The 13049-nt window shown below is 38.2% G+C and overlaps 2 protein-coding genes across 8 annotated transcripts in view; one reads left to right on the forward strand and one right to left on the reverse strand.

Annotated features, from left to right (window-relative positions):
- The window catches only part of PAPSS2 (3'-phosphoadenosine 5'-phosphosulfate synthase 2), a 38743-nt gene extending 35799 nt beyond the window's left edge, over nt 1-2944 (forward strand). The window contains exons 11-12 of the mRNA XM_043519370.1: nt 1023-1252; nt 1848-2944. Of these exons, the coding sequence (XP_043375305.1) occupies nt 1023-1252; nt 1848-2019 (402 nt within the window). The 3' untranslated portion in view covers nt 2020-2944. The remainder of the gene's footprint in view (nt 1-1022; nt 1253-1847) is intronic.
- A 7190-nt stretch (nt 2945-10134) lies between these two features.
- The window catches only part of ATAD1 (ATPase family AAA domain containing 1), a 53369-nt gene continuing 50454 nt past the window's right edge, over nt 10135-13049 (reverse strand). For all 7 annotated transcript variants that reach the window (XM_043519127.1, XM_038410646.2, XM_038410644.2 and 4 more), the window contains 2 exons: nt 11838-11971; nt 10135-10748 (listed from right to left, as the gene is read on the reverse strand). In XM_043519127.1, coding sequence (XP_043375062.1) covers nt 10628-10748; nt 11838-11971 — 255 coding nt within the window. In that variant the 3' untranslated portion in view covers nt 10135-10627. The remainder of the gene's footprint in view (nt 10749-11837; nt 11972-13049) is intronic.

The raw sequence follows: 13049 nt of genomic DNA on the forward strand, positions 1-13049 counted from the left end.
ACATTCTGTGCTGCCCCTTGCAGGAGAGAGAACTCAAGAGAGGTCTGAGATGCAAAGGTGGCTTTACTTTACCTTTGCACCTCTGGGATTCTAGGCCTGGCTGGGATGATCTGTCTGGCCTCCTGGAGAGGCTGGGGCAACTCTCACATGTAATCAGGACTATGGCAGTCAGTTCTTGGTGGTCCCAATAGAGAGAGGAATTAATATTAAAGTAATTAAGGATGCCCTAGTCTTTCCCATTTCACAAGAGGCCCCAATTATCCAGCCAGCCATACTTAAGTTATGGCATATATTCAACTATTAGTAAATAAAGAGATTTGTAAAGTGTTCACTCTTCAGCCTTTTTCAGTTATGGCCTCTCAGTTTTCAGGCATCATTTCATTTAAGGAGTTCTGTGATCAGACAGAGAAAGAACAAATGATCTCAGGTTTCAGAGTAGCAGCCGTGTTAGTCTGTGTTTGCAAAAAAGAAAAGGAGTACTTGTGGCACCTTAGAGACTAACAAATTTATTTGAGCATAAGTTTTCGTGAGCTACAGCTCACTTCATCAGATGCATTCAGTGGAATGCATTTTCCACCGAATGCATCGGATGAAGTGAGCTGTAGCTCACGAAAGCTTATGCTCAAATAAATTTGTTAGTCTCTAAGGTGCCAAAAGTACTTCTTTTCTTTTTTGCAAATGATCTCATGTACTCTTACAGCCGTAAAAAAACAGAACAAAATCAGTTTCTCTCTGTACAATTTCCACTAGATGCATCCTTTGCAGAAATTTAATTTTAGACCTGTTTCATTTTATTTAAGTAGAGGAAGTGAAAGCAGTGGTAGATGAAAGTGAAGTGGGTAAATCTATAACCAGAAACAACAAATAGCCTGCTGAAGAGTGTCATTCTTTTCATGCTTGTCCAAATAAAGACATTGCCTAGCTTTTAAACATTTTTTATTAAAGCAAGACAAAAATATTGACATGCTATGTCAAGTGTCGGCCTGCATTTAAATAATTGTATTTGTGTTGCACCTTCACAGGTTCAGTGGCACTGTAGGGCTCGAATGATTGCTGGAGCAAATTTCTACATTGTGGGCCGAGACCCTGCAGGCATGCCCCATCCAGAGACCAAGAAAGACTTATATGAGCCCACACAAGGAGGGAAGGTCCTTAGCATGGCACCAGGCTTGGCCTCTGTGGAAATCATTCCCTTCAGAGTTGCAGCATACAATAAAGTAAAAAAGGCCATGATTTTTTACGATCCAGAAAGGTAACACAGTGAATGATGATCTGCTTTAAAGTAGCCCATATTATATTTAAATAATATTTAATATTTAAAGGATTTCTTAAGGGTTGAAGTTTAGCAGAAGAAAGGAAAAGTTTTGTAGTATTTTAGATAACTTGGCTGTAAATGAAATAAGAGAACTAAGGGATGAAAACACCTATGTGAAGGAGTCTGTTTGCCTACCAGCACAGGACACAACACCCAGATGAAGGAGTTAGCGCATATGAAATTAACGCTATGCTTGATCTTCACCAAAAAGATTAAGAAACAACAACATTTAGGAAACAGAAGAAATACTTCTCCTTATTTTAGAAAAGTATTTTATATTTAATAATATAATGTAATAGTGAAAATAGAGGTCCTTTTAATAGAGGTGCCATTGCTTCTTATTGCTGCTGATAAATTTGCACATGTAGATAAAGATTTGTGTCATTAGTGCTTACAGAGTTAGTGAAGACATCGCAATTTTCAGATTAAATTCTGAGGATAGCAGAAAAAAATAAATTTGAAAAGATTTGACTTTGATGCACTTAAGGAGACTAAATTTACTGATTTCATCCATATATCTGTTCTGTGGTAGGCACGATGAATTTGACTTCATCTCTGGAACGCGCATGAGAAAGCTTGCTCAAGAAGGCAAAAATCCACCTGATGGGTTCATGGCCCCAAAAGCTTGGAAAGTCTTAACTGAATACTACAAATCACTGGAAAAAAATATTAATTCTACTTTTCCTCAGAAATATGGGTATTAAGAGTGAGCGATTGATTGATTGATTTACTGTATTACAGATCACTTAGTTTGCATTTTCAATATCCTAATGATAGGATAGAACATTTTCTAATAGGGCCAAATTGTTTTTGAATGTATGTATTTTGGGCCTGGCCCTTCTCCCTCTAAATTATTGGGAATTTTCCTTTCAACCTCAAAGGGAGCAGCAGCCAGTCTGTTATTTATTTGGATGATTGTCCAAAGCCATATTAGGATTGACCAGTTGGACATCTTTAGTGATGACATAGTGGTACACCAATCCCCAAAGGAACACAGTTTGACCTTATAGCCATGATGTAGTTACATATCCCTTATGCTCTTTAAATCAGTTACAAACCGGAAATAGGAAAGAAATGATTTAATATACTTCCCTTATTCCTTAAGAAGCCCATCTTCTGCAGTGGGCAGAAGGATTTTCTTTAGCACATATATGGGTTTCTGTTGTCCACCACACACCGCTCTCTTTCTAATGCCTCCTACTTAAACTTGGACTTTTCAGTCAAGAAACTGAACTAAGCTTTATTGCAGCTCCAAGTTTAGCTTTCTACATAAAAGACAAAAATTAAAGCAGCCCAGCTTGAGTGCCATGGTGAGGTTGGGAGAAGTGGTGCTTTAACTTTTGAGTCCTGCATTGAGGGCTCACAGTGGCACTTTCCCTCCCCACCTAGAACTGCAGGAGAGCTGGCCTGCTTTGACTGCAGGAAGCTGTACGAAGAGATGCATGAAGCCCTTAGACTACCCTCACTTCATCTGTTTTATACCAGTGTAATTCCACTGACCAGAGTGGAGTTATTTCTGATTTACGCTGGTGTATGTGATTTGAGAATCAGGATCTGAGTTCAGCTTATTGAATAAGGAGGCCAAGTTTAGGTGGGGACAGTTTAAAATAGTCTCTTCACACCCTAGAATGTCAAGCTAGCGCCTCTTTCTGGCCACTTTCTACCCTCTTTTCTATTATAAAAGCTAATTTAGTCCAAATATAATGCTTCCAGTTTCCAATAGAAAAAGGAAATAAACTGGCCACAACCTGTTTCGGAAAGGCCATTTTGGCTCCAGGAGGTTTGGGAAAGGTGTCATTGAGAGAGCTAGAAAAATTGATTTTGCTATACAGTAAAAAATGTTAGATGTAGTGTTTAACACATGTTCCCTTGCTTATGCTTTCCATATAGGAAGGATAGTCGTCCCCCCCACCCCGACACACACACTTTGTCCTTCTGAAAGATTAGCTTTAAACATTTGTTTTTCAAATTATGCATATTTACTGTAACTGCAGTAAACCCCCCCAGGCCGTGCATTAACAGATTATGGAAGAAGACACTCTCCCATCAGTTTCATGCCCATAGTGTACAAAAGTCATGGATCAACAGCCTATTAATGCCCATCATGTTGCAGCTTACTGCTGTTCTAAAGAGGAAAAAAAATAAGACCCATTCGTTTTATCACTGTCTGCCAGAGATTGGGGCGTGGGTGAGGAACAGCTGGCTGAAGCTCTATCTAGAAAAAACAGTAATGCAAATGGCAGATGGGAAAATATGGTGAATTGTACATGCCTCCTTAATGGAGAATGTGTGTGTTGCCTGTTGTTGCTTCAGGTGGTAATCTGGGGGCTTGGATCTCCAGGTGCTATTGGACTGGGATGTCAATGGTTTTTTCCCCCATCTGTATCTGGCCAGGAGGGTGCAACAGTTTCTTTTGGACATGGGTCTGGCTTTTGTGATCACTTCTTGTTTGCCACCTTGTGATTACTAAAGTGAACTCTTCTGAGAGCTGCACCACAAATCCATCTGGAAACATAAGCTGGTGCAGGATGTGGCTCTCACTATGCACACACTATACTAGTCTTCCAATCTGCATTAGCTGCCATTGTGTTTTTGGGTAATGTTGAGGTTGTTGGCTTTCATCTTCCCTGCACCTGCCATATTTGTAGTCAACAGAGGCATTGTGTACACTGGAGACCCCTCAGTCTAGAAGAGAAGGAACTGTTAGCAGGTTGTCTGTGTAGGGACCCAGGCCTAGACTTTGTAACTCACTACAGTAACTCCACCAAATGCATCCGATGAAGTGAGCTGTAGCTCACGAAAGCTTATGCTCTAATAAATTTGTTAGTCTCTAAGGTGCCACGGGTACTCCTTTTCTTTTTGCGAATACAGACTAACACAGCTGCTACTCTGAAAATCCTCACTTAAAGTCATCCTGGTTATCATTGTTACATTGCTGATTAATTAGGGAACATGCTCGTTTAAAGTTGTGCAATGCTCCCTTTTAATGTTGTTTGGCAGCCACCTGCTTTGTCCACTGCTGGCAGGAAGAGCAGCCCCATTGGAGCTAGCTGGTGGGGGCTTGGAATCAGGGTGGACCGGCAGCCCCCCAGCAGCTCCCCACTCCCCTAAATTCCCTGTGTGGCAGCTGCCCAGCAGGCTATCAATTGCTGGGCAGTTCAGCTGTCCCTCCCCGCACTGTCATGTGCTGCTCCTGCCCTCTGCCTTGGAGCTGCTCTCCAGGGACTCCTGCTTACTGGTGGGGAGGAAGGGGCGGCTAATGTCAGGGTGTCCCCCTGCTCCTGCACCCCACTACCCCATCTCCATTGAGTGGGGGGGGACACACAACAGGGCTCAGGATGGAGGAAGCTTCCTGGCAGCAGCTGCTGTGGTCTCAGCTTGCTGATTAACTTAACAAGGTAGTGCACTTAAGAGTGGTGTCAGCATACTTAAAGGGGCAATGTGCATCTCTCTCTCTCACACACAGGGTGTGTCTCTGTCTGCTATGCTGTCTCCCCTCCCTCCATTTGTGCTACCTTGTAGAGTGTGAGGCTACATTAACAACAATGGTTTAACCCTTGAGGGCTCAGCCAATTGCTAGTTCATCATTTAGCAGTAAGGCAATATCCCACCCTCTGACTCCACCACCTCAACCAAGCTTCACAATCATTGCTGTGTACAATATTAAATTGTTTGTTTAAAACTTATACTGTACGTGTGTGTGTGTATATAGTCTGTCTGGCAAAAAAAAAAAATCCTTGGAACTATCCCCCCTATTTACATTAATTCTTATGGGGAAACTGGATTTGCTTAACATTGTTTCACTTAAAGTCACATTTTTCAGGAACATACTTAACTTACAATGTTAAGTGAGGAGTTACTGTACTTCCCTAGTGGCTCAAATAGGCCCAAATCTGTTGACTTAGGCTTTGGAGCAGTTCTATCTACTTTCATGATCTTCTAGGAAGAAGAAAGCATATGAGCTGTTGAAATAATGGTTGATATTTACTGGAGACTTGTAGGAGCTTATTACCTCCATGAACATGATATAGTGATTCATTTTCTAGGAAAAATATACACAGTTATTGTAGGAATTAATGTGAGTGATTTCAGTCTCTGATCTTGCAGATTTATTTATATATCTATCTATCTCAGAATACTTTAATGGATGTCCAAAAACTGGTTAAAAGGTGTTGAAAATGTAATTAATAGCATTTTTCTCATTTTGCAGTTTTAATTATAAAAAGATCTATAGATAGTAAAACAATCATGCTTCTGCTTGTAATTTAGTTTAGTAAAATATATAATTAAGTGAAATTATTTTGCTGTGCCCATTGTGCAATGCACATAATTACAGAAGCAATTCAAAATGTTATTTTAAAACATTTTATTTTTCAAATATTTCCAGCTTCTTCTTGCTTTTAAAAATCTAGAGTAAGGAACCAAAAGTTGCATTATACCTCAAGAAATTAAATGCTACAAATGTAACACAGGAAGCTAAAAATATATTAAACAATAGTGCCTTTTATAGTTAGGCCCTCTGGCAGGGACCTGAAATACTAAAGTAAAACTGACTTTTAATGAATATTTGATATTTTAAATAGTGGTGTTGCATTTTTTTTTAACTTTAAAACAAAGAAGTGGTCTGTGAAAAAGCAGTAAACCCAAATGGTTACAGCAAAACAATTTACTACACTATTTTAAAGGAATAATTTTTTGAGTCCATTCGCTAATATTTTTATAGTATATTTATTAAAGACAAGATTGGAATTTGTGCCTTGACTGATGCATCTCATGATTCATAATATATTCTGAACTTGATACTGTTATTAAACATTCACTTTTAGTACAAATATATATTTCTATGTCTAAATATTTGCTTGTCATTTTGTGGATTTTTTTTTACAACCATTTTTTGCTTTCTAAAATGTATTCATACCGAAACTTACCTATAAGGGAATGCAGACTGTCAGCATTAAATTTACATGAGTTCTCCACTGCCATGCTACTCCTGGCCTTCTAATCTCCAGGGGTTTGGCAAGCATGGGAGAGTAGCCACTGAAACAATGCTAGAAACTTATTGGATCAATACCAGCAGAACCTGTTACAGCCAGTTTCCTGAACTATCCATGCCTTCTTATAGCATGGTTCTGGCATGAGGATTAACATAGGTATGCAGGCATTTCATTTAAAAAATATCCCACACATAGGCCACACTATTTCCAACTTCTTAATTACCAACTACATCAACCCCACATCAGATATAAAAAGCAATTTGGGGTTATCTGGTTTGCTCAGTTTTCAGACTCTAACCTGCGAGCACCTACATGATGCTGGGATCCACTTCCCTATAAAGCAGGAATAAAATGGAGCAGTGGAAATCTTCACTCCCTTCTTGTAGAAGTGGCTGATGTGAAAAAAAATTGCTAGCACCAAGGTGAAGGAATCAAATAACTTGGATTCAAGTGAGGGTCTTATACCACCCTCCTCGTTGTTCCAAGCACCTTTCTGTAATAAGTTAAATAATGTAACCAATATCTGTCACATGTGCTTTGTTCTCACTCATCCTGTACCGAGCAGTTGGGCAAAATTGTGTGTGCAGTGTAGTGTTATGGCACTTTGTTTTAACGTTTTACCCTTTTTAATATTCACATTAGTGTGTGTAACAGGAGGCACGTCAAAGAAGGTAGCTTGAAGTAGTGCACCTTGCCGTGGTGAGGTTTGTGATGATCATTTATGAAAGTTCATTCTAGTCTAGGACTGGCCCCTGAGAAAGTTTGGTCTCCTGCATGCATGAACTTTACCCTTATGGTGGACAACTCCATTATGGCCAAGGAACAGTTGTAGACTACAGTTCTCCTGAAGCTTTGGGTACCTTTAGATATCCAGGCCCAAGATACTGAGTATATTGAAGAAAAGGACTAAAACCTTCAACTTAATATTTTATGGGAAGCCACTGTAGAGAGCAGAGGCCAGGTTTGATGGGCTTAGAATAGCCAGGATTACTGAGGAGATGCCCTGTACCACTGTGTGCTAGATGGAGTTTCCTAAGAGCTTCATGGCCAGCTACAGTGTATTGCGGTAACCTAGACAGGAAGTGATGATGTAAGTGACGCCAGGTCATCATCTGCCAGGAGAGGATAGATTTTTCTGGCCCACCAGGTATGGTAGAAAGCATTATGCACAGATGCAGGTGTGAGTTTAGAAGTGGTGAGGAATCCCAAAGTACCCCTACCCTGAAACTGACCAGCTGCAAGTGTGTAGCTTCACCTAATGAAGGCTGAATGGTGGCTGCAGGAGTATCATTGGTCATGGCCACACAAGAGAAAGCTCTGATCTCAGAGCTCTACTTTCTTCCTAAACAGGCACACACAGACATAGAATTGCTCCAGTCAGAACTCAAGTGGTATTTTGCCCTCAGAGCTGGGTGAGGAAAAATCCCACCCACAGTCATGAAGGGCTCCCCTCTAGGTCATTAAATGCAAATTTGTGCTCATGGCCAGATGGTGAAGTACTCAGCACCAACCACAGGAACTAAATTTTCAAAAGTCCTGGTAAGTGAACGGTTAAGAGAAAACCACTTTCTGCTCAGAGGATGAGCTGATACACTTGAGGCACTATAATCCCCTGCTTATTTGTGTACCTAGTCTGGGTGAATTGTTGTCCCTATTCTTATTCCCATGTACAGGAGGACAAAGCTGAAGTTCAAGCATACTCTGAAAGAGAATCTTAAATAGCAGAATGGCAATTCAAGTGGTGTTCTCCAGAGATCTATATCAACAATTTTCACTCTGTGGTCGATGGAGCCCTGGGGCTCCATAGATTGTTTAAGACTTCCAAAGGGGTCCACACCTCCATTTGAAATTTTTTAGGGATCTGCAAATGGGAAAAAAAAAAAGTTGAAAACCACTGATCTATATGAATCCTTCACTGAATAGCCAGGTCCTTGTGAAAAGAAGACACCAAGATTTCTTCCTAGACTAGATTATTTTGATCAGTCTTTTAGCTACAGACTACTGCAGCTATGATGGTTACTGAGTGGAGTAGGAAGAGACCTAAATGAAATCAAACATCACACAGACAAGGTAGTATCATGTTCAGGGGACAGGGGAAAACAAAAGGGTCCAAAAGGGATCCAAAAGGGCCTGGTTCAGCAGAAATATATAATCGTGCTTAACTTTAATTGAAATCAATGGGACTGCTCACCTATTTAGACTACCCAGAGGTTTAAGGTTAAGCATGTATTTATTTAAGTGCTTTGCTAAAATAGATTACTAATGTAAGTTTATCTACATTTAATAATAGGCAGTCATAATAAATGCAATTTGAACTGATTCTAAAACCACCAAAGTTAATTTTAATATGCTGAGTGTTACTGTATGTAAGGTAATGGAGGTGGGGAGGAGAATCACAGTACCTAATGCTTCACTAAAACTATATTACTTCTGCTGCATTTTCCTCATCCACAAATTTAATCAAAATTCAAGAACTAAATTTGCCTGTCATTTGTTCCTTATAAATCCCTGCTGCTTCTCCTCTAGATGTTTACAAACTCTCTCACTGCTGCTTCTGTTTTTTTTTCCTAGGGACTGAAGAGCTCCCCTTCCTGTAGGAGGAATTCTTTTAGAAAGGATAGAATTCTGTTATTGGATCTCCTCAACTATTGTTTAAGATTTTTCTATAGTTGAAATACTTGAGATTAAAATGCCAAATACCCCACATTAATGTTCTTTACTGTGACATAATCTCATTTCCCTTTCCCACTATGATTGAAAGCTATGTGCATTTACCCTAGAGCTTTCCAGGGTCAAAAAGGAAACCAACATTAGGCTGGAGAAAGGCAATCTTTGAGAGGAGGGGGTGGGAAAATGAGTTGCTGAGTCAAAGTAACATCTTTTGAACAGCTGATATATAACAGAGTTAACTGAAGAAGTTCTCAGAGAAAAGGGACTTTTTACATATTATAAAATACAGTGATTATAAACTTTTGATGGAATTTCCATTTTTAGCCCTTTATATCCTAGGATGGCTGGTTCAAATTTCTTCATCTTATTTTCAGTGCTTATTTAACTTTCCTCTTATCAGTAGCATATGTTGGTTGTCCATAACATACTTAGGTCTAAACATCCTGGCTGTTAGGTTAGGAAGTATATATGCACTTAATTAGTGCACAATTCATAGTGCTGCTATAAAAAAAAATGAAGGTACACTTTGTTTAAACAATATTAAGCTTGGAAAAGTTTTACATCTTACATTATCGATCTCTTATATAAATTTGTTCTACTGTTTGTGTTGGCAACAGTTTAACATTGCTAATTCACAATGACTGGGAGACCCAGGTAGAGTTTCTCAGCTTTGCAAATTAGTGTTTGAAGAAACAAAGAAAACCACCACAAAATATACTTCCCCCTCCAAGTTAAAATAAAACTTGTGATAATTCATAGCATCCTGTAAAGATGTTAGAATATATTTTCTAAAGAAAATGAAGTCATAACAACAGAACCCCTGACTAGTGTATAATAAATCAGAGCCACATTTTTTAGGGAATTAGAACATGGAGGGTTTAATGAAAGACCAGTTAGCAAGGTTATTCACTCAACTCAGGCTTTTTTTTTTTTACATTTTTCCTCTCTAAGAGCAGGATTTCATAAAAAATGAAAAATATTCAAACATTTATGCATTAGTTTTCTACCTCTACTGAATGTAGACTTAAAACATCAATGTGAAAGTCACCAATACTTCAAAGTTGTAAAATAAAATCTCAATTCAAACAGAATTTCTGCCTTTTGTATAAGTTGCTAAAAGAAAAAAGGTAAATGTGCATTAAATACAACAGAGTCTTTTAATCTATACATCTGATTTAATTTCATTCAGTAATTAAGTAAAAAAGATTTTCCATATTCAACTTATCTACAGATTATGTCTATATATAAAAAATGTGTGGATATATACACTTAATATAAACACACACACGTTCATACATATATACATGAACTGGTATTCAATCATTTTCCACTTCCCCTCAAAAACATGCACCACCTTAGAACCTACTTTAAGGCCACTACAATGTATTGGTAATTGGACAAAACACAAGCATTCACTCTTGGACTGGACTATATTGTTCCACTTCATGAGCTGTAGACCACATCTATTTCTGTAAAATTACCAGATTTCAATAATTTAGAATCCAGTGTAAAAAACCCCTCTAGAAATGAAACATTTAGCTCCCTTATTGAAAGAATTTCCCTCCCCCCACACTCGTTTTAACTAACTGATTACAGCACAAGTCACCAAACTAGGCCACATCAGAAACTGCAGACACACTGTTTAGTCTTAGTCTAAACTAACATGCATCAAAACATTCTGAAGTGTTGCATCTTTTGACTTCCTCATCTTCTCAATTGCCCTGTGCAGATCCTGCTGTTGCACTGGCCGAATTTCATCTTCATCATTGCTTTAAAAAAAAACAAAAAAAACCCCAACAGTGATTCATATGTTACATAATTAATCTAATTTACATGCTGTAAAATAATCTTCAGCTATACATAAAGTGCCAGAAGCTACTGAACACTCAATAGGTAATGGCTGGCTATATCAATGGATGTAACTGACCTAACCAGGGGTAGGAGAGAAGTGTTCACAAGAGCTATTACTTGCTGCAAAGTTCTGGAATTACAAATGTAACACACGATCAAGGTTTATGCAACACAAGGGTGTGTGGGTTCCTCTTTAGGTACCTTACTGTATTGTTAAAAAAAGTTCTGAAGTTGTGAACACTAAAATAAGGAACTCATTCAACAGGAAAGAAACCCATTTGACAATCTAGTTTGGCTCTTATAAAATGTTTAGCTGTAATTTTTTAAGGAAACTCTGGACTACTTACAGTTCACTAATTTTTGGTTTTGATATATATGGAGAATTAGTTCTCCAACTAAACACATCAAATGATTTTTGTTCACTTTTCAGTACTAAACCATGAAATGTAGCACTCAAGCTCACCTTGGATTTGGATTTAAGAACATACAAAAGTAAGCTTGAGGACAGTGATTCTGTAACAGAGGCAATGGAGCCTTTACATTAGAATGTATGGTTTAGCGCTTTGGGAAATGCAGGGGGTGCATGACTGGAACCTGTATAATTCAAGTAGCCACATTTACAGCCTATGATTACACACGGGGACCGATCCTCCAAACATTACACACAGTGCAACTTTATGGACATGAACAGTCCCATTAAAATCAATAAAGTTATGCCCCATCTTGCGTGTTCATCTTTTACCGTAATATTTCCCAATAGTACTGAAGTAATTTTCAACAAAATTCTGATTACATCCATAACCAAAATGAAGTGATTTATTCACTGAATTTGTGTGTGTGGAGTGAGGATTGGTGTAGAGAAAAACCACCATTGGTTTCCATCATTTGTTTTGTTTTTAAAGCTCCTTCTTAACATTAAAACTGAAGACACAATTATTTGTAGAGTGTCTAGCACAAAGGGGGCTCAGTCTCAGTCTCGCAGCCATAATACAAACAACAAGAAGCACCTTTCTTCACATGTAGAATTAACATATTCCCTGACGCACAGGAGTGCTGCATCACGACACATTTCTTTCAAATCACTTCCTGAAAATCCATCTGTTTCTTTAGCAATTTGCAGGAGGTCCACGTGCCTGTCCACCTACCAGAAAATAAAGAAAGGGGCATGAAAACTTCAAAGTCAGTAAGATATTTTACAAAATATAGAAAAGAAAGTCACTAATAGAGACTTACTGTCTTTAGATTTTATTAGGGTTTTGCCTTTGAGGAACTAAAAGGAAATGTTAGCAAAATATAATCACAACATAAAATAATTACTTTCTACCTGGGAAGCAACGAGGTAATTAGTAAAACTAAAGTTTCACTAACAAAACTTTGTAGTTACTAAAAAACTGGCAGCCACTAGAAGGCAGTAATTACCTTATTATACTTCATTTCTCCTATACAAATTTAGAGTACTGACAGCTGAAGAGGACAGGATCTCCCTGGCACAAAATCTTGAAGAGCTTCTATGACACTTTTTAGAGCTTGTCTTTACTAGCAAATTATGTCATGTTAGAACACAACTGTGAAGAGTTCTAAGTATCAGCTCGGTGTTAAACATGACTTAGCACTATAGACAACATCCTGTAACTACTAGTGGATACAATGGAATCACAGAAATGGTGATCCAATTCTTCTACACCCACACTCCAACATTAGCCTTTCTTTACAAGGGGCTGATCCTACAAGGTATTTAGTGCACTGAGGTCCTTATATATGTATAAATAATACAAAACAAGACCTAGACATAGGCCTATAAGTATTATTTTATTTTATTACATTTTGTTTATCAACACACAAATTTATTTCTCAAACATTATTAGAAAGTGTACATTTAGCATTGACGTTTCATTTTAATAAACATTTTTGCCACTTCACACACAAAGTCTGAAAAATCAACTGACATTAATATTTTCTGTTGGCACCTTTCATCACAGAATATCAAATTAAAACCAATTAATTTTAATAGTGCTATTCTGAGGTGGTGAAGAATTATATCCAGGTTACAAATAAGAGAGCTGAACCACTGAGAGGCAACATAACTCATCTAAGTTCATGCACCAAATCAAGCAGAACCCAAAAGCAACCCAAGAGTCTTGACTCCCTCTTGATAGTTCTAATCAGGATCTCCCAACTTTAAACAAATATTTTCCATCAGAAAATGGTGTCTTCTAGAA

The sequence above is a fragment of the Dermochelys coriacea genome, chromosome 7, assembly GCF_009764565.3.
Source record: "Dermochelys coriacea isolate rDerCor1 chromosome 7, rDerCor1.pri.v4, whole genome shotgun sequence".
NCBI classification, from domain to species: Eukaryota; Metazoa; Chordata; order Testudines; family Dermochelyidae; genus Dermochelys; species Dermochelys coriacea.